General features: G+C 49.2%; 3 protein-coding genes across 5 annotated transcripts in view; 1 reads left to right on the top strand and 2 right to left on the bottom strand.

The window, feature by feature from the left end:
- DUOX2 (dual oxidase 2) overlaps positions 1-3,594 on the bottom strand; it is a 42,622-nt gene extending 39,028 nt beyond the window's left edge. The window contains exon 1 of the mRNA XM_077318158.1: positions 3,482-3,594. The gene's annotated coding sequence lies outside the window, so the exon portion shown is untranslated. The remainder of the gene's footprint in view (positions 1-3,481) is intronic.
- The window catches only part of DUOXA2 (dual oxidase maturation factor 2), a 48,879-nt gene extending 31,314 nt beyond the window's left edge, over positions 1-17,565 (top strand). For 2 of the 3 annotated variants that reach the window (XM_077318161.1, XM_077318162.1), the window contains 6 exons: positions 6,595-6,755; positions 9,365-9,422; positions 9,928-10,062; positions 11,156-11,369; positions 11,832-12,046; positions 16,035-17,565. In XM_077318161.1, the coding sequence (XP_077174276.1) occupies positions 6,595-6,755; positions 9,365-9,422; positions 9,928-10,062; positions 11,156-11,369; positions 11,832-12,046; positions 16,035-16,231 (980 nt within the window). In that variant the 3' untranslated portion in view covers positions 16,232-17,565. Of the gene's footprint in view, positions 1-3,624; positions 3,754-6,594; positions 6,756-9,364; positions 9,423-9,927; positions 10,063-11,155; positions 11,370-11,831; positions 12,047-16,034 lie in introns of those variants that run through there. The other variant, XM_077318160.1, reaches the window with a different exon arrangement.
- Positions 17,566-19,000: 1,435 nt separating this feature from the next.
- NMB (neuromedin B) lies at positions 19,001-24,129 on the bottom strand. The gene is made up of 3 exons (XM_077318164.1): positions 23,923-24,129; positions 21,051-21,268; positions 19,001-19,467 (listed from the first exon to the last, which is right to left on the bottom strand). Exons 1-3 carry the CDS (start codon positions 24,047-24,049, stop codon positions 19,426-19,428), a joined length of 387 nt encoding a protein of 128 aa, XP_077174279.1. The 5' UTR covers positions 24,050-24,129; the 3' UTR covers positions 19,001-19,425.
- Between the last annotated feature and the right edge of the window lie 276 nt (positions 24,130-24,405).

Here is a 24,405-nt window from a genome sequence, read left to right as displayed (position 1 = left end):
TAACGAAAGCCGCATAATTCTGCCTTTGCGGTCGTACGTTGCGTCACACCGGCCTTGTGAAGGAGCACACACAGCTTTCGGCATGGGCAACACACCCTGTGGACAAAAGAATCAGGAAGAGTGTAGATTGGGGCGGGGGGCAAAGAGAAATATGTAGCTATATATAACGTTCCATGAATGAATTTTGAAGTAATCATCAGGGGTGAGTCACCCAAAGGTGTGCATGTCTGTTCCCAAGCACCGAAACAAAAAAAAGCGCACAAAGTCAACACATTCCTTCCGAGTTGCCGCATGCATTCGATTTGCGGATCCAACTGAAAGGCTTTGGGAGCTGCATCAATCTTTGTGTGCGGGTGCGTATGGGTTACCAAGCCTGCCTTTTGAGCTGGTGAAACTCAGGTCGGTTCCGTGCGCCATGAACTGACAACCTGACTTTCCCAAAAAGGGTACTTTTGACAAGAGGGAATCCCGGCTCTTTGACGAGCATACCTGTGGAATGCACATTTTTGTTCCGTTGACGTCAAGGAGAACATCCAAGGCTTCAGTCCTGAGCATTGTGACAAGTCCCACTAACGTCACTGGAGCTTCATCTCTCTAGGGCTGAGCTGAAAGCTGCAAAATCCTGCCAACCCATGAAACTTTGCAAAAACCGCTAGTGATCTTTGAGGGATGTGCCAAAACAGGAACAAAAATGTATACTTCCTGGATAGGGACTATAACCCCTTTGCCGGGAATTATTGCCACAAAATGTGAAGTGCAAACTGGTGAAATTCGATTAAGTGCTGCAGTGGAGGGTGGAAGAATTGTGATTCCACAGTAAAAAGAAGTGGAGAACCAGCTGTTCTTTTGTAACCCACTTTTCCCTCCCCAAAGGGGTCTCAAAGTGGCTTACAATCATCTTCCCTTCCTCTCCCCGCAACAGACACCCTGTGAGGTAGATGGGGCTGAGAGAGCTCTGAGAGAACTGTGACAGGCCCAAGGTCACCCAAGCTGGCTACATGTGGAGGAAGAAGTGGGGATCTAACCCTGTTCTCCATATTAGAGGCTGCCACTCTTAACCACGACACCAAGCTGGCTCTAAGGATCTGGTGGTAGGTGATATGAAAGATTTCTGCCTAGGACCCTGGAGAGCTGCTACTAGTCAGAATAGACAATACTGGTTTTGATGGGCCAAGGGTCTGATTCAGCAGGTTTGCATGCTCCTTAGAGCTGCTTCCCTACAACAGTGGAACCCAGACTGGGGTTGAGGTTCAGAAGTGGGTCCCAAATTCTCCCACAGATGAATCGTATGGAAGAGCTTCAGCTGGGAGAAGCGTTGGTAATTTGGGGGTTTCTTTAGCATAATATGCAAAACGTCTTTGAGACGCAGCTGTGGCTCAGGAACTTTATAGATGTATGCATCCTGACCACGAAAAATACCACACAAGCTTGTGGAGAGTTAACCAACCACACGGTTCTTGCATTTGATGTGTCAAACTGCGCAGCGTTAGTTTACAAGTAGATTTCAAATAGGATAGATTCAAGTGCTGGCTTGAAGCAGCAGGAGAAAGTCTGAGTAGGTCTTTAAGGACTCAAATTTTGTTCTCACAAAGGATAGTCATTTGAGCAGCAGGTCCAAAAAGTGTGAGAACGACCACGGTCCTACTGGGAAATGCTCAAAGGGCATTGGTGCATTCCTGAACAGTTACCAGGCATATGCCAGGACACTGCAGCCAGTCGGAACTCCCTAGCACATGTCTCCACATGTGTCAGAGCGTACACCTGCTCTGCGAACTTAACCTATTCGCAGAAGGGCTGGGATCACCAGTCTGCCACAGGTGTACCAGTCGAATCACCACAGCCAGGTAAGGTAAAAGCACTCCTGAGACAGCGGCTGTGCAGACCCAACGCTGGAAATGACCCAGCATAGGATACCGCCACCGAATGCTCCATGCCACCGTCAGGGTGGATGGAGATAAAAATGATATCTGCTCAACACTTTGTTCTCAAAGATGGCCAGCAACCTGAATTTCCACCTGCCTTTGTTTCCTGCTTAAGAGGGAAACGGGGAAAGGCTCACACAGTCTAGACGCATGGAACATGTGTTTGCCCAGCATTAACTCCTCTTCTGTTCAGTGGGGCTTATGGAGCACACGTGAACATGCCTTATATGGAATCAGACCATATATGGAATCCATCAAGGGTATTGTCCGCTCAGACTGGCAGGGGCTCTCCAGGGTCTTAGGCAAGGGTCTTTCCCATCACCTCCTGCTAGATCCTTTAACTGGAGTTGCTGAGGATTCAACCAGGGACCTTCTGCGGGCCAAGCAGAGTCTCTGCCCCGGAGCCCCAGCCCCTCCGTTCATTCCCAAGTTAAAAGTGTCTAGCTGTAGAAAAAGAGGCTACCAGTTCAAATCCTAGCCTAACTAACGAGCAGACTGGCACTTCCTACTTTAGGGTCCCTGCGGAAGTGGGCCTGCACACATACATATCTTCATGCAAACAGGGGGGAAAGGCCAGCCGGGGATGGGCTGGGGTAGAATTTCTCTCCCTGCCGGGCTTGTGTTCTTTTGGAGCAGGTGGTTTTTCTTGTTGGGGGAAAGTGCAACAAGAGCCTCCTTCTCCTCCTCCCCATCCTGCCTGAAGCGACACAGCCCGTTCTACCGCCACCAGGCCCCGCCAGTCCAAACCAGACGAAAGTGCACGATCTAAAATACAGGCCTGCCAAGAAATGCAGTGCTGGGGTGGGGAGGAGCCTTTCCTACGTTTCTTTCTTTCTTTCTTTCTTTCTTTCTTTCTTTCTTTCTTTCTTTCTTTCTTTCTTTCTTTCTTTCTTTCTTTCTTTCTTTCTTTCTTTCCTCCCTCCCTCCCTCCCTCCCTCCCTCCCTCCCTTCCCTTAGCCCTGAGTCCTATTCACCTTCCTTAGCCCTCCTATTCTCCTTCCTTCCTTCCTTCCTTCCTTCCTTCCTTCCTTCCTTCCTTCCTTCCTTCCTTTCTCTCTCTCTCTCTTTCTCCCTCCGTCCCTCCGTCCCTCCCTTCCCTCCCTCCCTTAGCCCTGAGTCCTATTCTCCTTCCTTCCTTCCCTTAGCCCTGAGTCCTATTCTCCTTCCTTCCTTAGCCCTCCTATTCTCCTTCCTTCCTTCCCTTAGCCCTGAGTCCTATTCTCCTTCCTTCCTTAGCCCTCCTATTCTCCTTCCTTCCTTCCCTCCCTTAGCCCTGAGTCCTACTCTCCTTCCTTCCTTAGCCCTCCTGTTCTCCTTCCTTCCTTCCTTCCTTCCCTCCCTTAGCCCTGAGTCCTATTCTCCTTCCTTCCTTAGCCCTCCTGTTCTCCTTCCTTCCTTCCCTCCCTTAGCCCTGAGTCCTATTCTCCTTCCTTCCTTAGCCCTCCTGTTCTCCTTGCTTCCTTCCTCTGCCTGCCTGCCTGCCTGCCTGCCGCCAAGGCGTGGGTCCCCTCCATGCTTCTCCAGCGCTGCCGCCCGCCGACGGGCACTCTCTCACTCACCGGCGCCACGTCCCTCCGTCCCCCCGGCGGCGGCGGCCACTGCTGCTGCTTCCTCCTCCTCCTCCTCCGCGGCTGCCGCTGCAGCTCGTACTGACCGTGGCCGGCGGTGTCGCAAGCCGGGCAGGAGGGCGGGGCGGGGCCCCGGCGCCTTATTTGCATGGCACCTGCCCGCGACCCCTATAAGAAGCCAGGCCTTAGCCCGGGGGCCCCATTGCACTCCGCGGCGGCTCGACGGTGCGGCCGGACTTCTCCCATCTCCATCGCTGCCTTAGGTGAGTGCTGCGCTCCTGCCGGGCGGAAGGGGGCGCTCTCGGGTCGGACCCCGGCGCGCTTTTCCGACAGGGGGCGAATCCAGGCTGGATGCGGCATGGGGTGGGGGGGTCTTCCTGCCTCTCCTTCTCCCTCTCCCTGGAGCCTCTTCCCCCGTTTCTGGGCCGGAGGAGCGTGCCTCTGAGCCCCTGCAGAGCGCCAGGAGGAGGTTCACGGGGAGAAGTCCCAGTTTTGCAGTTGGGAAGGCGCCACTGGATTTAGGGCAAGTGGAGGCAAGGGGACCCTTTGGCAGAGGACCGGGTAGGCGCTGGAAATTTGGGGGAGATTCTCTTCTGCTCGACGCGATCGCCTCTTCCCTGGCTCTTTTTCTTTTGTTGGCGGGAGGAAAGGACCGTCGGGTGGCCACCCTCCCCTCCCCTCCCTTCGAGTTTCCAAGGCGAGTGATGTTCAGGGCTGGTTTGCCCTGGCTTGCCTCTGCATGGCGACCCTGACTCCTTCGGTGGTCTCCCGTCCCGGTACAAATCTCTTTAGCGCATCGCTGGTGGGTTTTCAAGGAGGCGAGAGATGCTCAGAGGGGGGTTGCCGTTATCTGCCTCTGCATAGCGACCCTGGACTTGGCTGTCTCCCGTCCCTGGACTAATCAGGCTTAGATGGTTCTGCCTGAGGCAGCCTCTTGGTGATCTTTCCATGAGCGGGGAGAAAGATGAGCGGAGGCGTGAAAGAACTCGGTGAGGACTGGAAGCCTGCGCACTTTCTGTCGGGGGATGTCGCTTAAACGGGGTTCAGCTGGGATCCAACCCTCTCTGGGCATAGCAACCCAGAGTCTTCTTTGGGGGGGGGCGTTTGTGAGCCCAAAAGAAGTGGGGCGTGTCTCCCGACCAGCGTAGCTGCTTTCTGAGCAGTGAGAGGATTGCGTGAGCTCCCCCCCCCAGGGATCCCAGCCCCCTCCGGCCCGCCTTTCCTTCTCCGCCGGACGCGGATTCCTGGTGGGACCCAGAAGATCATATCCACCAGATGGAATCCAAGTTGGCACATCAGCCGGATCGCAGGCGGTTCTGGTCGCCTGAAGCGCATGCTTTAAAACAGGGTTAACTCAGTGGCGAGGGGGCTGCGTGGGTATTTTAACATCCCCCCCCCAAATTGACACGCCTAATTGTTCTAAGCTCCCTCCGGTGGAAGGACAGGATCTCCCCCACTCCACACCTGTCTATGCTTGAAGGAACTCCACTGGGCAGGGTTTCTTGGAGGGGGAGTGCTCTCGAGGCGCACCCCATTTCTGGTGACCCCCATAAGGTTTTCAAAGCAAAATGCATCCCGGTTCACTTTTGCCATGGCCTGCCTCTGCACGGAGCCAGCTAGCACAAGCCAGGGAAGAGGGGACAGGTTTCGGCACAGCCGAAACGCCCCCGCTCTCCTTCAGCCTTTCAGCACCTGGCGGCTCTTGGGTATTTGGAGGAGGCTGCTGCCAGAAATGCCACTCAGGGATCTCTGCTGGATCCCAACATCCACCTGTGTGGGAGGGCCAGCTTCAAGGTGCCTGAACCTCAGCACCCTCTTTCCCTGGCTCGCCTGGATGGCCACTCCGTTCCGCTGCTATTCCCTTTCGCTACGGTTGAGATTAGTTGGTGCAGCCACGGAAACCTGCCCGGCTTTTTTGGCCTGATTTCAACAGCTCAGGAACCACTTGGGAGCTATCCAGCGATCCTTCCACTCTCTCCTTCCTCTCTCCTCCCTCCTCCTTGCTTGGCTTCTTTGGTGTTATCCTTAAACGGCATTGCCCATTACCACTTGGCCCAGGAGCCTGTGACCTCACGGTTGGGAGGGAAGGACTTTTCCGTTGTCTCTTTAGCCTCGGGCTCCAGATCCTTCCTGTCTCTTTTTGATTGATTGCTATCCCTATGATGCATGGAATGCTGTTCTTAGGGAACGGACGTATTCCCCTCTCTCCTTCAACCCCCCTCCCTCGCACACATTCCCAGTCTCTAGCTTTGGCATCATGAGGGCAGTTAGTTAGAATAGATTAGGACTCCGTTGCTCCATTTATCCTATTTAGAATGGGTCCCCCATAATAAAGAAGTCCATATTAATTTTGACAAAAGATGTCTCCGTTTTATTTGTCGCTTTCCTGATTGCACACACGCAGACCACATGGCTTCTGCGGCTAATTACAAGAAATGTATCCCAGTGTTTCCAGCACTCAAAACAACCCCGAAAGCAAAATAAGATCATGCCCAGAATTTATTTTACTTTGGTTTTCTCCCCAATGGCCTTATAACATTCTCACAATCTCTGTTTTACCTTCACAACAACCCAGTAAGGTAGGTATCTGGTTGACTGGGCTGAGGTCACCCAACAGGCTTCCAAAGCAGAGTCAGGATTTGAACATATGATCTTAGGCCAAGATTTCTAACCACAGTGCTGTGCTGGCATCCTTTCTCTGTATGGCCTTGGAATGGCATCCTGCAGTCCCCATGCAGCAGGGAGGGCCTCAGAATCAGAGTTGGTTTTTATACCCCTCTTTTCACACCTCAACATGCAGCCAGCTGGTGACTTTGGGCTAGTCACGGTCCTGTTAGAGCTGTTTCTCACAGAGCAGTTCTGTCAGAGCTTTCTCAGCCCCACCTGCCTCACAGGGTGACTATTATTGGCAGAAGAAAGGAATATGATTGTAAACTGCCTTGACACTCCTATGGATAGTGAAAGCGGGCTTTAAAAATCAACTCTTCTTCTTAATTTTACTTCTTTATTTCTTTGTTTGGCAAAGTGGGGCTGTAGCAGCCATAAAAGCAGAGTAGAGGCAAAGTGGTGCAAAGGACTCTAGCAGTGCAATTTTTCTTTTGCAGGAATCGCTCCAAGAATGACCCTCTTCAACGACGTCTATCCCTTTTACCCCCAGCAGAAGAAACCCGTGGTGTTCGATGTCGATCTTATCATTATCATTATTGTATTCCTTGTCTTCGCCTTCAGCTTTCTCCTTATCCTACCTGGAATTCGTGGCAGAGCGGTAAGTACGGCCGGCCTCTTCATGCTCAGCGGGGTGTGCTGGGTGCTGGTCTGCACTAATGCTCATGCCACGGCACTCTTGTTAAGTGCAAATATGCGTGGCAAAAACTCCACGATGTTCTATGAAATGAGACGCATTTTCAGGAGGGTGTGATTTTGAGTTAAAGACTCATGGAGGGAGAAGGAGAGGCATAATCCACTCATCTTTATGGTCTCCTTTTTCTACTAAAAATCAGTCTTTTCTTTTGTTTCTTTTGGAAAAAGATATTGGTTGGGGGGAAGAAAAGAGCTCAGTAATGTTAAGCAGAAAACGGTTCTTGGGGGGAAAAGGATAAGCTTTTCCCCTTTGCTACAAATCGTGTGTGTGAAGTCAGGGTACAGATGACTTCAAGGCAAATGAGAAGCAGTGGTGGGTTGCTGCTGCCTTCCTCTGCAGAGTCTTCCTTGGTGGTTACTCTTCCAAGAACTGACCCTGCTTAGTTCTGAGATCTCCCTCATCCAAGAACTGACCCAGCTCAGTTCTGAGATCTGATTACATCGGGCTATACTATGTTGCCTTCCTCTGCAGAGCCTTCCTTGGTGGTTGCTCTTCCAAGAACTGACCCTGCTTAGTTCTGAGATCTGATTAGATCAGGCTGCACCGTGTTGCCTTCCTCTGCAGAGTCTTCCTTGGTGGTCGCCCTTCCAAGTACTGAACCTGTTTAGCTCCTGAGATCTGACGAGATTGGGCAGCTTTTATTTTGGGGGGGGGGGGGGGGAGCAGGTTTTTTTAATCACTTGCAACCCTATTCATAGGAAGCAGTTTATGGGTTACACTGCGCCCCAAGTGATTAGCCTAGCCCCTGAGGAATGTTTGTGCATGTTTGAATCAGCCCATTAGTATTGTCCTATAGGTCCTTGGCAGTTGTAGCACTGGAGGAAAACCCTGAATTATACAGAAGACTGGAATAATCTCTTTTTTCTGAAATGGGTGAAGCATGGTTGTTGTAGAACGCAGGCACTAAGTGTGAAAAATTTTACTGCCACGTGATGCGCCGCTCAGCAAATTTATGACATCTTAAAAGTATTTATGGGCTCTTCTTTTGCTATGAACACCTTCAGGAACCTTCTTTTGTTCCTCTTTCACTACCCATAATCATGCGCCAAGGGACAGAGCCGTGACGTCTAATATCTTTTCTCAGACCGTTGGCTTCACTTTCACCGATTGCTTTTATTCACTGGTTAATTGGATGGAATTGCTTTAAACACTGGGCGTTATCCAGATGTGTACGCAAATGGCGGTGTGTGGCACCACCCCGGGCAATCTCACAAAACCTTCTGGTAAATAGAGGTTCATTTGCACACGTGCACTGTCATCACAATCAACCACAGAAGAACATATGCTTTTAGCACTAAGGTATAGGAATGGGAGCAGGGCAGTTGCTACTTAAACTGAACGTACACTGTGCTGCCTTTTAGGGTCTGGATAATTCATTCTTGTCTACTTAGAGTGGCTTTCCAAGCAAGGAAAATGGTCTTTCCCAACTCCTGAGAACCTTTAAAATAGAACTGGCCAAAAAATTCAAGGGGAAGCTCTTACATATAAAGTAGAAGTGCAAATGCTGATACTCTCAATTTCTCCTTTACTGGAACAATCCCCGAAACAAGAAAGGAAAGCCTTTATAACAGTAGTACTGACGTTTCTTTAGTCCCCACCACCACCCTTAAAACCTCTTTTTAATGGCCCCTAATATTCTCTTTGCTCTTTGGAAGCGGAGAGCGCAAAGCACTCAGACTTTCAAGGTAATCGTCATAAGGATGCCTCTTGTATTCTTGTATACGCAAGAATCAACAGGCAGTAACTAATTGGCAGTATTTCATATCCTGATGTGTTTACCTAGAAAGGAAATCTCTGAGTGTATGAAAACAGTGTAATGGAGCATTCGGTCAGGACTGAAACAAATCTTTCCTCGCAGCAGCCGGACGGTTTCTTTTTATTTGAACTAGGCTGAGATTCTAAGGGGTTTGTTTTCTTCCATGAACGTAGGCACCATAATCCTTGTGTGAGTGGCAGTTAATTTGAGTTAATCCATGCCAATTTACTGAAATGCAGCCTTGGACTAAATTGTTCATGTACAGCAGGCCTGACCAGAGATTTTAGCTGAGTCTCCGCAGGGCAGAAGAAGTACTGTGGGATTTGAATCCTGGTTCCACCACCTGACCATACATTAAAATAATGTGTCAGGCCTGCTGAGGTAACCTTGAGGACTTGAGTGAAATTTTGGTGTGAAAATATTGTGCAATTCAGAAATGATAACAGGTTTTGATACAGAAGCCTGGCACCTCTCTTTTGCCTGTTCCCTGGGCATTTAAAATGGCTGCCTTTCCCAGATAGGGAGGTATTTACATGGCGCCAGCCATCGCACTACTGAGCGTGTTAAATGGGCCTCTATATGATGCTATCTGAAGAGACAGTGGATGTGTGAGAAGTGACCAGGTACTGGTCTCAAGGATAACGGAAGCAGAAGCAGCTGTTCTTGAGAAAATGGCTTCAGTTGCGCCAAGCGGCACATCTGAGAGAAACGCCAGTCCCTTCTCCAGTCCTGACTTTGGGTTCTCCTTTGTCAACAGCGGCTGTTCTGGCTTCTACGGGTCATCACAAGCCTTTTTATTGGAGCGGTGATTGTTGGTAAGCACATTATCTTTGTTTCCACACAAGGGGTGGCACGATCCTTCCTCTCTGCAAGGCTCATCTACTTAGCAGCCTGGCATCAGTGTGTGACATGGGATACCCACCCATTCCTATCTCATGCATGCCATCTCTTGTGATTTTAAAATGTAATTTTAAAAATCTGAAATGTTATAAAGCTTCTCCAAGGGAGGGAAGGAATTAAATAATGTAGACAGGAAGAAAAATATCACTATGGCAGACATGTTGGCTGTAGCCACCAGGGAAGCTGATCTTTGCCCAAATGATCCAGGCTGTTGAAGATTCTAGATGCTGCCTGTGGGGGAAGGGGGTTACTGTAGTGGGTTAAAATGTTTGGTTGTGGTAGGTGTGGTAGGTGCTCAACCCCTGTGCTTTTGTGAAACCAAGCCTGTGGCCTAGGAACGCTCCCAGGTGGACCCCATTTTTCACAGAAAACAAATGATGAAGTTAGATGACGCTCACTGGTTTTCCCTGTTCCTTGCAGCTGTTAACTTCACCTCTGACTGGGAGAGCGGCCAGGTGACCGCCAACACCACCTACAAGTCTTTCAGTCTGGACGTGGTACATGCAGATGTTGGCGTGCACATTGGCTTGGGAGGAGTCAACATCACGCTGGTCGGTGAGTCGGTGGTGCTTCAATGGGAGCAGGGATCCAACAGAGAGATGTGCTTGGTGATACAACATAATGTTTCTGAGCGGTGCCAGTTTTCGTCTCTGAAAAGCTAGAATAAAAAACTTGCTAGACTTTGAAGCAACACGAGTTGATTTTCTGCTGCGTTAGCAGGGCAGAAAAGGTTTGTGTAGGAAGTATTGGGCCCTTTTATGATTTCTCTTCCCCAGGACATTTATTGTTTATATCATATTTAATAGAAAAACTTCACCCTTGGGGTGCAATGTAGCTTAGTTTCTAGAGCAGGGTTTCTAGAGAGTTTCTAAAACTTTTGAGCCTACAGGCACTTTGGGAATTCTGACATGGCACAGCCACAAAACGGCGGGCAGAAAATGACAGTAAAGCTAGCCACAAAATGACTGCCACAGTCACCATGAAGGTCCTTGTGCTGTCGCATAGCAACATTTTTCAAAAACTCTACACAGCCAGTCAAATTTGCAATAGCCAATTAGAAGCCTTGCTGGGCAAAAGCCCTACCTGGTCCTGCCCACGTCCTAAAAACACTTGGTGGTCACCAGCAGTGGTGCCCATGGGTACCATGTTGGAAACACCTGATCTAGGGTCTTAGGTAATTAAAAGTCTTTGCCAACATAGATTGTCTTTAACCGGAGATTCTGGGCACTGAGTCTGAGGCTTTGTACATGCAAAGCATCCCCTAATCCCATTCCTCTGTAGCAATTTTCCATGAGTCTCTTACGCACTGGGGAAAATCCTCAGTGTGATGTATTTTCCTGGGTCTCATTAAACCCTGCATATGTCACGGTGCACATGTGCAGTTCCTCATCCCATGACAATGAAGCTAGGTTTGTTTGTTTGTTTGCAGCTTATAGGTAGGCTTGTGCCTATTATTAAAACTGTGCAAGGTTTGTACACAATCATGCATGCTGAGGGAGAAACAAAGACTGCAAGGGAAGAAAGCCCAAAATTGCCTGGCTCAGTGGGTAAACGATTGTCTTTCCCTCCCAGCCTTGTTTGGCACCTTCTCTGCCACTCCACTCTCCACTCTGCCTTCTGTACTAACGGGGTGTTTTTCTTTCTGCAGGAAAACCAGTGGAGCAGCTCAACGAAACCATCAACTACAATGAGTATTTTTCCTGGGTGTTTGGGACAGACTACAATCATGAGTTTGAGGAAGGCTTGGAGAGAGGGCTGCCCAACCCTATCCTCTATGTGGCAGAGAAGTTCACCACGCTCAGCCCCTGCGGCATGCCCGACCAGTACAGGATCGCGGGACACTATGCATCGGCTACCATGTGGTTAGTCAGCCTCCTTGATCTAAGCACAAAAACCAGTGGAGATTGGAAAGACAGGGACCTTGCAGGAGACTGTAGAAAAACCCATTTGAATTTGAGCTCCTGCCTTTGAGCATGTACACCAAAACCAGCCACAGTGGTTCCAAAGCTCTGAGGACATTAGGTCGACCTTTGCCTCTGATGTGCTTTGAGCAGCCCGTTTGAGCAGCTATGCTGAGGCTCAGCTGCCACAAGCACATGGACTGTGTACGCACTGGGAACTTCACTGCCCCAACTCCCGTGCAGGAGCACAAATTGGGGGCGGATGAGGTGCAGCGGGCCAAATGCTCCCCCGTGTGGGTGCAGGAAGAGGTGGGGCAACCTGCCATGATGAAAACTCCAGCCTGCAGCCCAACATGAGACTTCCAGTGCATAAACGGTCATGGTGAAACAGCCGTAACCAGTGACGTTACCTTTCTCCCACAGGGTCGCTTTCTGTGCGTGGCTTATCTCCAACATGTTGTTCTCCATGCCGGTCCCTGTGTACGGCGGCTACATGATGCTGGTGACGGGGAGCTTTATGATCTTTGCGCTCCTCTCCTTCTCCACCGTGAGAAACTTTTCGCCGTGTGTGATCCACTTTGGCGCCGTCTCCTTGCAGCCTATCTACGGAGCATCGTTCTGGCTCACCCTTGCCACAGGTTAGGATCTGAAACGACTTTCTTATCTGGGTGGGGGAAATAGTTCTTGCCAAATTTCTTGATACCTGTAAATGGTCTCATTGGTGCTATGAAGGACCTCAGGTGTTTCCTCGTATTTGTGTTCCCTGAGGCTATGAGATATGTTTATTTATTTAGTACATTTTTATCCCACCCTATGTGCCAAGAGTTCAGGCTGGCCTATGTGGTCCCTCACCCTTCCAATTTGTCTGTCTGTCCCTCCCTCCCTCTATTATACCTGTAGGCCGCTGCTTCCAACCTGTCGGCTCACAGCAGCTGACAACAATAAAATATGATGCAACAGATAAAAACAATACAATAAAATACATAAAAGCCCGCAATTCCCAAATCCCACAGCAAACTCAGACTCACCTCCCCCCGGCCTCCCCTGATTTGCCAAGTCTCCACAACTTCCACTCTGAATGTCTGGTTAGCCAAGGTTATCCAGAAAGCTTCCAGGTCAAGCAGAGATTAGAACCAGGGTCTCCTGCAGTTTACTCCAGCGCTCTGAGTCTGAACACAGATGGGTCCTAGCTTAAGTCACTTTAAAAAGCAATGAAACAAATTAATAGAGGATAGCTTAAGTTGGGTAGCCATGTTAGTCCCAAAGCACTTTAAGGACTAACCAAATTTGTGGCAGGATAGGAACTTTCTTGAGTCATTGCTCACTTCTTCAGAAACAGCTAGAATGTGAGTCAATTTGTCCTATTTAAAGGAAAGTGGGTGATTTTAGATGCTGTTAACAGGCAAATGACAATAGCAGGCATGATTGGATTAGGTGTGATATACAGAGGGGTGGTAGTTGTGGAAAAATCAGCGTTAGTAATGAGAAAGGAAACCTAGGTCTTGATTCAGTCCAAGATGCATTGTCTTGAGCTTCATTATCAGCTGCAATTCAGCAGTCTTTCTTTCTAATCACACGGCTAATCCCTTACAAAGGAAAGTGATGGCTACATTATGGCATCCCTGTAATGTTCTCAAAGCTTGAGATATTCAAAGGTGGCTTGCTGTTGCCTGTTTATGTTTTACAGTGTTGGTATTCCTTGGAGGTCTCCCATCCAAATACTAGCCAGGGCTGACCCTCCTTAGCTTCTGAGATCTGATGAGATCAGGACTATCCAAGTGAGGGCTGCCCTGGATATGTGCACCCAATCCAGCCATAGTGATTGTGAGCATATTCCTTCCTTGCTGCGCTGGGAAAGATACACAGAGAAGGTCACTATGCATGTGTTTCCTGGCACAAGGTGTCTAAAACTGGCACATATACAGTACCGAACCGAAAGTCGTAGCTGACTCCACATGGATGATATGTTGCATGGCCAGTTGTGTGCTGCAGATATGTGGATAGGTACACATACTCATGTCTCTGGCATGGAGTCAGTGCAACAACAACAAAAGAAGTTTTTGGAACATGTAGCCAGGTTTCATTTTTGCATGCCTGTTGGCTCAAGACTGCCACCTACTGCTGCAGCCTACTACTGCGGCTAACAAAATTGGACTAAAGCCAACACATTTTCACAACACGGTGAAATCTTCGTCGGATATCAACTTATTCAAATACTGGCTGCTGTAGTAAGCAGCGTTGGCTGGCAAATGCCAAATGCTCGATCTTGTGTCTGAAGATTTGCTTATGGAAACATTTTCATTTCCTCTCTGGTTGCTCTTCAATTGCCGGTCACAGACCCTCCCAGCCTTGCTTGCCTTGTTCTTGGCATGTCCCAGGAATGTCCCATGGAGCTGATTATTCTGCAGACTGATTCACACAGAAATAATTTCGGTTGACGTCATACTCCTGTTTTTTTTTTACTCAATGTGATGGAGAAGGCTATTTTGCTTGTTGCACACACACACACACACACACAAATGGATTCTAAAGAACACACAGCACAGTTGCTCCAAAATAGCTTCCTTAGATTTCCATGGGAAGTTCCCACTGAATGGATCTTCTGTTTTCTCAAATTACCCAAATTATTTGGAGAGAGCAGCTTTAGTTGCACTTCTTGTGTTCTGTTGTCCCAAGTGGTCATAGTAACACACAACTTTATTGTAATAACACACGATATTACTATACATTCAGTTGGGTAGCTGTTTTTGAGTCCAGTGGCACATTGAAGAGTTAGAGAACCAGGATGGTATCATGGTTAAAAGCAGGGGTTCTAATCTGGAGAATCAGGTTTGATTCCCCACTCCTCTTCTACGTGAGGCCTGCTGGGTGACCTTGGGCCATCCACAGTTCTCTCAGAGCTCTCTCATCCTAATTGCCTGACAAGGTGGCTGTTGTGGGGAGAGGAAGGGAAAACGATTGTAAGCCATGTAGAGACTTCTTCGGGTAGAGAAAAGCAGGGCATAAAACTCAATTCTTCTTCTTTTCAGTATTCTGGGTATAAGCTTTCATGTGCATGCATACTTCTTCAGAGCTACAAATTGCATCCAATAATTCATTATGCTGGCTAATAAGACGAGACATGTTTAGCCATAATGGCCACCCAAAAGAGCTTATGACAACAATGAGAAAGCAACTATTAATTTTCATGGTTTCAAATTTCACATTAATTTTATTGTGAACCATCACTTACTCTGGAAGGTGGCCAGAGAAAGAAAGGAAAAAAAGATAAGTGGGAAGGGAAAAAAAGATAAGTGGAACAGCATGACCAACAGTGGAAGTCTGGCATATTTATAATTGTTGGAGATTCATTCTGAACATTGAGTTATGCCTGGATTGTCCAGAAAAAAACCTAGAGATTATACTGTTGCTACAACCCCATGTTAAGCCCTGCTGTGGAATGTTCAAAATTTTTAAGAAGCAAAGACAGCCAAAGCGGGCTCTGTTGTGTTGTGACATATGCATTTCACCACTGGCTTTGCTTCAGCACCTCCTGCTTGGTGGTGGTTTTCTAGCTTTGGAATCCTGCTGCATTGAACAGCTAGACAGAATCCCCACTTTTCTCCAGAAGGACTATAAAAGGAAGCTTCTTGAGGAGTTCTGCTTTGAGAATACTGAGGGAGTCCTTTGGGACACGTGATCTGAGATAGCAGACCCCACCAGGCACCTCAGAGACTGGAGGCACATCTCTTGGAATGTACGCTGTAGCTGCCAATAAAAGAAGCCCTCCTGCATCCTGGGATCATTCGGCGGCCTTGAGAGTTGAGTCAGTTTTTTAAAAGTCAGCTGTATGGCAGGACGCTGCTTCCTGCTGCTGAGGAGGGCCAGTCTCTTGAGCTACAAATTGCCCTGGAAGAATAGTGCCCTCTTGGGCTTGATACCAAATATAATGTTCATTTGTAACACTGGATAGCTGGTCTTGCTGGGCTACCAGTGGCTGGCCTCAGTGGCAGAGCATGCAGAAGGTCCTGGATCCAGGCCCCAGCATGCCCACTTTAAAGGAGGGTGATGTGAATGAGCTTTTCCTGAGACCCTGGAGAACTGCTGCCAGACTGAGTAGACAATATTGACCGTGAAGGACTAAGGACAGTATGAGGCAGCTGCATATGCCCATGCGCCTATTGTATGCTGTGTATTTTGCAAGCTTCCCACAGAGCATTCAGTATCAGAGTAGCTGCATCATGCAAAGTGGCGTAGAGAGACTTTCCCATGGGGATTTTCGCAGAACAGGCTTGCAAACAGAAGGCTAGCTTCCTGCTTCTATGGATTTCCTGCAAAATTCGTATCAACAGCATTCTAGTCGCAACAAAACTGCTAGATCAGAATCCATCTTCCTTTTTTTTTAAAAAAGCTTTCAGTTCTAGTGTCTGGAATTCAGTGGTTATGTAAGGGCTCTTGTTCCCTTGTTGTGAAAATGAATCATGCATGCTTCTGGGCTGGGCAGCAAAACGGCTGGATCAGTCATGGGTGAGCATGGCCTCCTGGATCCTAAGTGCTCTGTTTATGAACACACCTTTGAAACTTTTTCCCAACCCTCAAATGAAGCCGATTTCCGAGAATCAAACATCTGGCTTGTGTGTCTTTCAGGACTTCTCTGCTTCCTGATCGCAGCAGTGGTCATACTGCTGGACTATGTCCGCCCTGAGCTCTTGAAAGCTGTCTTCGACCTGTACGAGGATGAAGAGGAAGAGGTGCTGGGGGAAGTGTACATAAACCCCCATGTGGCGGAAATCAAAACACTTTCTTCCCAACCCGATTTCAAACTGACCATCAAGAACAGCTAAAAGCAAAAAACTTTGCACTGGACTCTGGTCTCCGCCGGGATATTGACTGCAATGTAGTCTGGAAGCTGTCGGACGGGTCCGACGTTGTCCTGTGTGGTACCCTGATGACGAGGGCCAGCTTCCTTTGTGTCTGGACAATCATAGGAAAGCATTTCCTCCTCTGAGAATAGCCAGGCTATCAGAAGGGGGAAGGGGAGGTTGATAGTCCAGGCAGGAGAAAGCTGGATCCAGCAAAAATATCAAGGACAACCCTTCATGAAACTGGGGCCAGCAGGAGGAGAGTCAGAGAGACGCAGTCCTCCAAGGCGCCCTACTGGATAGGTCTACTCTGACTGCAAGATTAAGTTAAGCAGGAGTCAAGAGTCTTTCCATGCCATTGGAACGATGGTCTCTCCCAGAAGACTCTGCACGTTCAGCTTCACATTCTTATCCAATTGCTTCTTAAAGAAAGTGTCATTTTTAATCTTGAAGCTGTAGCACTTAGCCTGCCTCATGTGCATGCTCTGAACTGCATTGAAAGGATAAGTATGAGGAGCACTGATGGGACACCGATTGGTTGGCTCCCATAAGACAGCTCTTGAGAGCCAGTTTGGTGTTGAGGGCCAGCTTGGTGTGGAGGTTAAGAGCGGCGGCCTCTAATCTGGAGAACCAGGTTCGATTCCCCGCTCCTCCTCCCCATGCAGCCAGTTAGGTGACCTTGGGCCAGTCACAGTTCTCTCAGAGCTCTCCCAGCCTCGCCTACCTCACAGGGGGTCTGTTGTGGGGAGAGGAAGGGAAGGCGATTGTCAGCCACTTTGAAACTCTGGCTAGTGAAAAAGCGGGGTACAAAAAGCCAGCTCTCCTCTTGTCCCGACACAGCAGGCCAACAACATATGTAAAGTAAGTAAGTGCGTGCCTTAGTCAACAATTTACTCTCCCCCCACACACAAAGTGTATGCCTAGCTTTCATTGTAGCCTTGAATAAACCAGTTAGCTTAAAGCATATCAATAGGGGAAATTTTCTAGCAACAAACTAGAAATTCAGAGGAACGGAGTGCGGTTTTCATAACCACATGCTTGAAAGTTCTAGCAAAGCATGCCTGAAATTGCACACACAAAGGAAGCTTTACTATTGCTTTCTGCTCACCCCTGGGAGGTCACAGAGGACACTGTCCGGGCTGGCAATCAAAGCTCCAAAAGATGTATAAGTTATCACTGGGATTCCTTGGAACATTTCAGTGCTGGACACAGTTCTCCTGTTAGTGGAACTTCTCCATGGCATTTCAGAACGTGAAATTATGGCCTGTGGCCTGAGTTATAGGGATGCGACTTTGTTAATAAAATTCTAAACTCAAGTCTGGTGGCTGTTGATTAAGGTGAACAAATCTGGCTTGGGGGAGTCCTGGAGGTTTTGGGGGTGAAGCCGGGGGAAGGTGGCGTTTGGAGAGAGTAGAGACCCTAAGAGGGCCTAATGCCATACAATTCACCCTTCAAAGCAGCCATTTTCTCCAGGAAAATTAATCTCTGCTGTCCGGAGATCAATGGTATCTCTTGGAGACTGAAAACAATATGGTGGGAAATCTCAGGAGAATAACAGCGCTACAAAAACAGTAGGAGAAAACAAATTCAGCCGTGATAAACAACATGATCAAAAACATGAACTCCACAATAATCAATGATACAAGTGGAGTCCACGAAAAGCCAAAAACCGTGGAACGTATAGGATAAACAGTCTCACAACAATCGATGATAGTTCCGTATAAGGAAACCGACAAATGCAGGCAAGCAGCAATTTGAAATACACAAATACTTGTGGGCATACTGTAGTCCTATTTTTGTGCGAGAGCTGAGTTCATCAGGATGAGCGCGATGTCCATGTGGCTCTCCTTAGACTAACTTTTAGAAAATGGTTCGAAATTACCCGTGATGGCTGTCAAGCTGCAGAGCCAAACGTGCGACATTTTAAATGCAAGCGATCACCCTCTCAAGCATCCATTGTCTCCAGGGGAACTGATCTCTGTAGCCTGGAGAGGAGGTGTCATTCCTGGGGGTCCCCAGGTGTCATCTGGAGATTAGCATCCCTATCAGCAAGACCCTAGAGTCCACGCCCCCAAGGGTCCATTTTCTCCAGGGGAACTGATATCTAGGCTAGAGATGAGCAGTAATTCAACCCTGGAGGCTGAGACACGTGTAGAAGTGAGAGAACAAATTCAGACACGGTAATCAGAGGTGAATTATGTGTTCAGAAACATTCACTCCACAAGTAATCCATCATACACAAATGAAGTCCCATGAAAAGGGAAGGCTGAAGTACACAAATGCACTGAAGAACTTTGAAAATACAGTGCTGTTAAGGTTAGATATAAGCTCATGTTTGGCTCTGTGGCTCTGCGTTTAAAGTGTAGCACTGAAGCTCTGCATTAAAGCGCTTAGCCGGCCTCGTGTGCATGCTCTGAACTGCATTGAATGGATAAGTATGAGGAACGCCGATGGGAAACCGATTGGTTGGCTCCCATAAGACAGCTCTTGAGAGCCAGTTTGGTGTTCACAGCCAGCTTGGTGCAGTGGTTAAAAGTGGTGGCCTCTCATCCGGGGAACTGGGTTAGATTCCCCCCTCCTCCTCCATATGCAACTAGCTGGGTAGCCTTGGGCCAGTCCCAGTTGTCTCAGAGCTGTCCTTGCAGAACAGTTCTCTTAGAGCTCTCTCAGCCCCACCCACCCCGCAGGTTGTCTGTTGTGGGAGAGGAAGGGAAAGGTGTGTAAGCAGCTTTGGGACTCCAGGAGGTATTTAAAAAAACAGCTCTTCTTCTAAAAGATCACTCTGGATCAGCCCTTTGTTTCTTCTACTTCACAATCACGTCTAAACAGCAACTGAGAACGAATGTCTTTCTTTCAGCAGTGAACTGTCCCTACCTGGCCAGGCTAGTCCCTTAGCGACCACTTCCTTTCTTCACATTTATCCCACCTTACATAACCATAAAGAATACTTTCAGCCGTGCAAACAGAGACATTTATTCACCATGCTGTCTTCAGCAGAGAAGAGACAACGATCCTTCCATATACAGTCAAAGCTTGGTGCTTTGTATCGGGTGATCAAGATTAATCAGTTTTAAACTGTGGACTTGGCATTTTTTGATCCTTTCAGCAGATGTACCTTCGGGGCTCTCGCTTCACCCACCTGGGTGCCCATGGTATTTTTTCTTGCGTTGTCCTTTTTAACTGTACTTTGCCAGTACTTTCATGAAATACCTCATTTCCTGGAATAGAAAGCATGCCCAGTAGTAAGATATTCATAGAACAAGAAGAAGAAGAGTTTGATTTTATATGCCGCTTTCCTCTAACACGTGTCTCAAAGTGGTTTACAATCCCCTTCCCTCTCCCCACAACAGATACCCTGTGAGGTAGGTGGGGCTGAGAGAGCTCTGGTAGGACTGCTCGGTCAGAACAGCTCTAACAGGGCTGGGATGAGGCCCCAGGTCACCCAGCTGGCTACATGTGGGGGAGTGGGGAATCAAACCCGGCTTTCTAAATTAGAAGCCACTGCTCCTAACCACTACACCATGATGGCACACACGAACTGAGCCACAAGGAATAGTGAAGTCTGAAGCAGGAAAATACCATTCTTATTTCTGAAAGGAAAGAGAGTGCAAAGTTACGTCTGGTTAAACCCCACCCTTGTTGTGTAAAATTTGCAGACAAAACAGGTCTTCTGTGGAGCACCCTGCAACTGTTGGTGGTTTAATTTTTAAAAGTCTGAAATATAAAGAAGATGCCCCATGCCTCTCTTTGCTCCTTGGATACCCTTTTGCAGTCATGTCCCACTCTGCTCATTTTGATGGGAAGAAAATCACAGCATTCAATGACCCATTTTAACACCCGTGGGATTTCAGTAAGGATCTCCAGGCAGCTTTTATAGCAGGGATCCCCAAACAGAACTGAAGCAAAGCATTAAGTTTTAACATTACACCGTAATATGTTACAAAAATCCATGGTCGTCCAGAGCAGGTCATATAGACGACAGCCTCTAATAGTTTTTCCAAATAGCTTTGTGAAATCCTTCCCTTCATCTTCCATTCATCTGGGCTTCGTTACGTTCGTTTGCAACAGAGCGCAGGTGTAATTACACCTTAGTGTCAGAGGAGGGAGCAAACTTCTTACATAGAAATAATTTATGGGTGGATGTTTGTGGGGCTGAGCATCTGTTGTGTACCCCAACCGTACAGGGGAGGAATTGTTGGCAGAGTAATTAACACAACTATGGCACACAACCTGATAAAAGAGGAGATAAAGGTTTATCTAGAGCAGGGGTAGTCAAACTGCGGCCCTCCAGATGTCCATGGACTACAATTCCCAGAAGCCCCTGCCAGCATTTGCTGGCAGGGGCTTCTGGGAATTGTAGTCCATGGACATCTGGAGGGCCGCAGTTTGACTACCCCTGATCTAGAGTCCTAGAGTTGGATGGGGCCATACAGACCATCTAGTCCAACCCCCTGCTCAATGCAGGATTAGCCTCAAGCTGATCCTCCAACACTATGTTTTTTTTTTAATTCCTGAATTTGTAGGTGTGTGACTTATGGGCTATTAAACCTTAATAAACCGTATAGATATGGAACAATGTTAATAGAAACTCATCAACCTTTCAGCCAGAAACCCTTTAATCTGTGCACCAAACAGAAGCCCTGCTAGGAAAAAGCCCTGCCTGCTTTCTAAAAACACTTGGCAGGAACCAGGAAAGATGTCGGTAGGCCCCCAAAGCACCCATGGGCCCCCCAATGGGGACCCCATTGTATGACCATCACCTCCTTAACATTCACTCAGCTATCTTGCGGGGCAATCTCACCTGGGCCTTGAGATCACGTTTCCCTCGGTTCTCCTCCAGTATCCTCTCTTGCAGGATGATTCTAAGGAGCTCCCTCACCAGCAGGCCTTTCATGTCCTCCAAGACGTCTGTGAACACCGGACGGGAAGCCTCGGTGATGCTGTTCAGCTCGGCTCTTGCCAGGGATGCAGGCGGTAAGTGAGAAGACCCTGGCACACTTTTCTTCCCCATAAAATGTCCTGCAAGGACAGTATGATTGGTTAGGTATTGATTTATTTTTCATATTCCTAGGCCGCCCTTCCCCAAGGGCTCGGGGCGGCTTACGACATTGATCGAAACAACTGAGCAATTAAAAATGCATTGCAGCATTTAATACTTATTAACACCACTCTGTCTTAAAACCTTTCCTCCAGTGGGAGAGAGGGGGAATAAAGGGCTGAGGTGGAATTAGCGATATGGTGTCCAGATGGTTATTGTTGGCATTTCTGTTGGCCTCAGTGGATAAGCCGGGGATTGAACTTGGGACCTTATGCATGCAAAGCAAGGCTCGACTATTGAGCCATAGCCCTTCCACAAATAATAGCTAAAATACTTTCGCTTGCCTACTACATTCTCTCCACTCTTCCTCCAAGTAGCTCACACGATACTTCCTTTTGTCCTCCCTGTGAGCATAGAGAGCATGATGTTCCCAAAGTCACGAACCACAGATTGTGGCAGAGCATGGATTTTGAAACTAAGTCTTTCAAGTCCTGCTCTGTTGCTCTAACTACTGCATTATACTGGCCCCCATCAATTGCGTATTATGGGCAACGACAGCCGGAATTCTTTATCCCCATTCGGATTCTTATTCGGAGCTGTCCACCTTCCCAGTGCTGAAACCAGGAACAGCTTGTACCTGGCTGTCAACAACAAAAAAAAATAATGTGCCAGTTTTTAAAGACGAGATTCAACGTCATAAAAGCGCATTTGTCTGTCATTTAATAGAGGGACACAGTCAACCTCTGTGCTGAAAGAAATTATGAGTAAATATAACAGACATTAAGCCATGAGCCATCCACAACTGTCTTGGGAGATCCTTAAAGAACAACATATTTTTATCAGATCGGTGTGTTCTACTGCAGAGCGTCATGGCTACCCTCCGGAAAAGTATTTTTTTAGGGCTTCATAAGACCGCATAGTGAAGGATAAGGCTGGAAGGGACTCATCTCTCTAGCCTACCAAAATTCCTATTCGCCACTTTTTTAACCTCACCAACTCAGCCACGGTCATCCACCCAAAATCTGCACATGGTGAGGAATTGTAGCCCTTAATGCATTACTGCTGATGCTCCTGCTGTTGGCATGCCACAGCTAACCTATGGCAAGCCCGTGGGGTCCTTGAGCCAAGAGACGTTCGGAGGTGGTGTGCCGTTGTTTGCCTCCGTGGCACAATCCTGGTATTCTTTGGAGATCTCCCATCCAAAAATCTGACCCTGCTTAGCTTCCGAGATCAGACAAGATCACTTAAGCCTGAGCTATCCAGGTCAGGTGAGTCACAACCTAACAAGGGGGGCTAACAAGAATCTGACACCGCAGCAACAAGGGGGTTAAAGGAGGCTCTGGCAGATTTCCTCACGAGAGAGCTGGAACCACGTCTCCAATCACACATCCGAGGGTAACTGGGCACTGTGCTTTCGGGAGAGAAGCCATGCGGTGTAGTGGTTAGAGACTGGGCTGGGAATTGCAATGCCTGGGATGAAATCCCTAACTGCAGGCGACAGTAGCTCGCAGGCACGTTAAGGCTGCCATGACCTGGATGGCTGATCTCGTCAGATCTCTGAAGCTGAGCAGGGTGGGCCCTGGGGAGTACGTGGGTGGGAGACCACCCAGAAGTCCAGAGTTGCTACGCAGAGGCAGGCAATGAGGAATCGGGGCACCACTGCACTGCAAACAGAGAAAACAGGTTTAAGTTCCCACCTCTCGTGCACACCATTTCCCCCAGGGACCCGCTGCATAGCCTGTTCTACTGATAGGCAATAGGCAAGTTTCCTCAATAGGGCAAACAGCATCTCCTTGGGGTACCTCAGCTCAGAAAACCTGGGAGGGGGCACACAGGGGGTCTCTGAAGGCCCCTCTAAGCTCTCTCTCTCTGTGTTTTTGCTGCCAAGTCTCAGCAGACCACCATCTGCCATGCAGTGCCCTGGGTGGCCCTCGCAGTCGGTCACTCTAAATCTAACCTACCTAGCAGGGTTGTTGTGAGAATGAAGCCGGAGATTCTCGACAGTTGCCCCCAACCTCTTTGGAGAAAGAGTGAGAGAGAAATGGAGACAGGATTCTTCTCTCAGTCCTCTTCCTCCAACTCATCCCCCACCCACCCCTGGGCTATCTGTTTGCGAATGTCTTGTCAATCATTTTTTAAATTCACATCCGAATCTCCCTTTGGCTCTGAGGGGGTCAGGTCTGCTGCCCCTCTCCTCTCGGGAGCGCCAGGGTGGCGCAGTTACCGTCCTGAGCCACAGCTGGGGAGAGCCGGGTTTCAAATCATCGGCCACCCAGCCTAGTGGGTGCCCTGCCCAGAATCTCTCAGCCTCACTCTCCTTGCAGGGGGGTAAGGAGACCTGGAAGGAGGGAAGGAGGGAGGGGGAATCATCCTCACAATATAAATCTTCTATCCCACCCTTTCCTAGTTGCCTTAAGGGGGGCAATCCCCACCCTCTTCATCTCCCCAGGAATTCCTTTGCTGGGAAGCCCAAAGGGACGGGTGATTGGGGGGGGGGCTCTCTCCAGGCACAGGTATCCCCCCCCCCGAGCGCAAAGCCATAGCCCAGCGCTCCCAAGCAGAGTTAGGGGCTCCCTGCAAATCCCAAGGCGCCCCCTTCGCCCGAGCCCGTCTGGATGTCCTCGGAGGCGCCCACCTGTGGCCCAGAGGTTCTCCCGCAGGCGGAAGGGCCCGTTCCTCTTCTCGCCCAGCGCGGGCGGGCAGGCGAGAGCGGCGAAGAGGAGCAGGTAAGCCAAGCCAGTGCCAGCGGCGCCTCCGGCCATGGCGCGTCCTCGACGGGCGGCCGCCTGCCGGCTCCCCTCGGCTCCTCCTGCGCGGACGGCAGCCTCCGCCCCTGCCCGGATCGCCGCCGTCTCTCCCCGCCGGGCCGCCGCTCCCGCGGGTTAAAGCGCCCGGCGCCGTCGGGGCGGAGACTCCCGGCCAAGGGGGCGGACGCGGGGGCGGGCAGGGCCGCCGCCCCTCGCCCCCAAGAGCCGGCGGGGAGAGCAGGAGGCCGGGCTCGTCCCTTGGCGAACGAGGGCACCTCTGAGCGTGAGCAGAGGGGGTCTCCGGGGAGCAGGGAAGATCCTGCCTGGATCTCCCGAGGAAGGCCGGGAGAAACGTCCGGGAGAAACGTCGC

Source organism: Paroedura picta, chromosome 18 (assembly GCF_049243985.1).
Source record: "Paroedura picta isolate Pp20150507F chromosome 18, Ppicta_v3.0, whole genome shotgun sequence".
Taxonomy (NCBI): Eukaryota; Metazoa; Chordata; class Lepidosauria; order Squamata; family Gekkonidae; genus Paroedura; species Paroedura picta.
The sequence above is the reverse complement of the archived record's forward strand: the minus strand, read 5'-3'. Positions and strand labels throughout refer to the sequence as shown.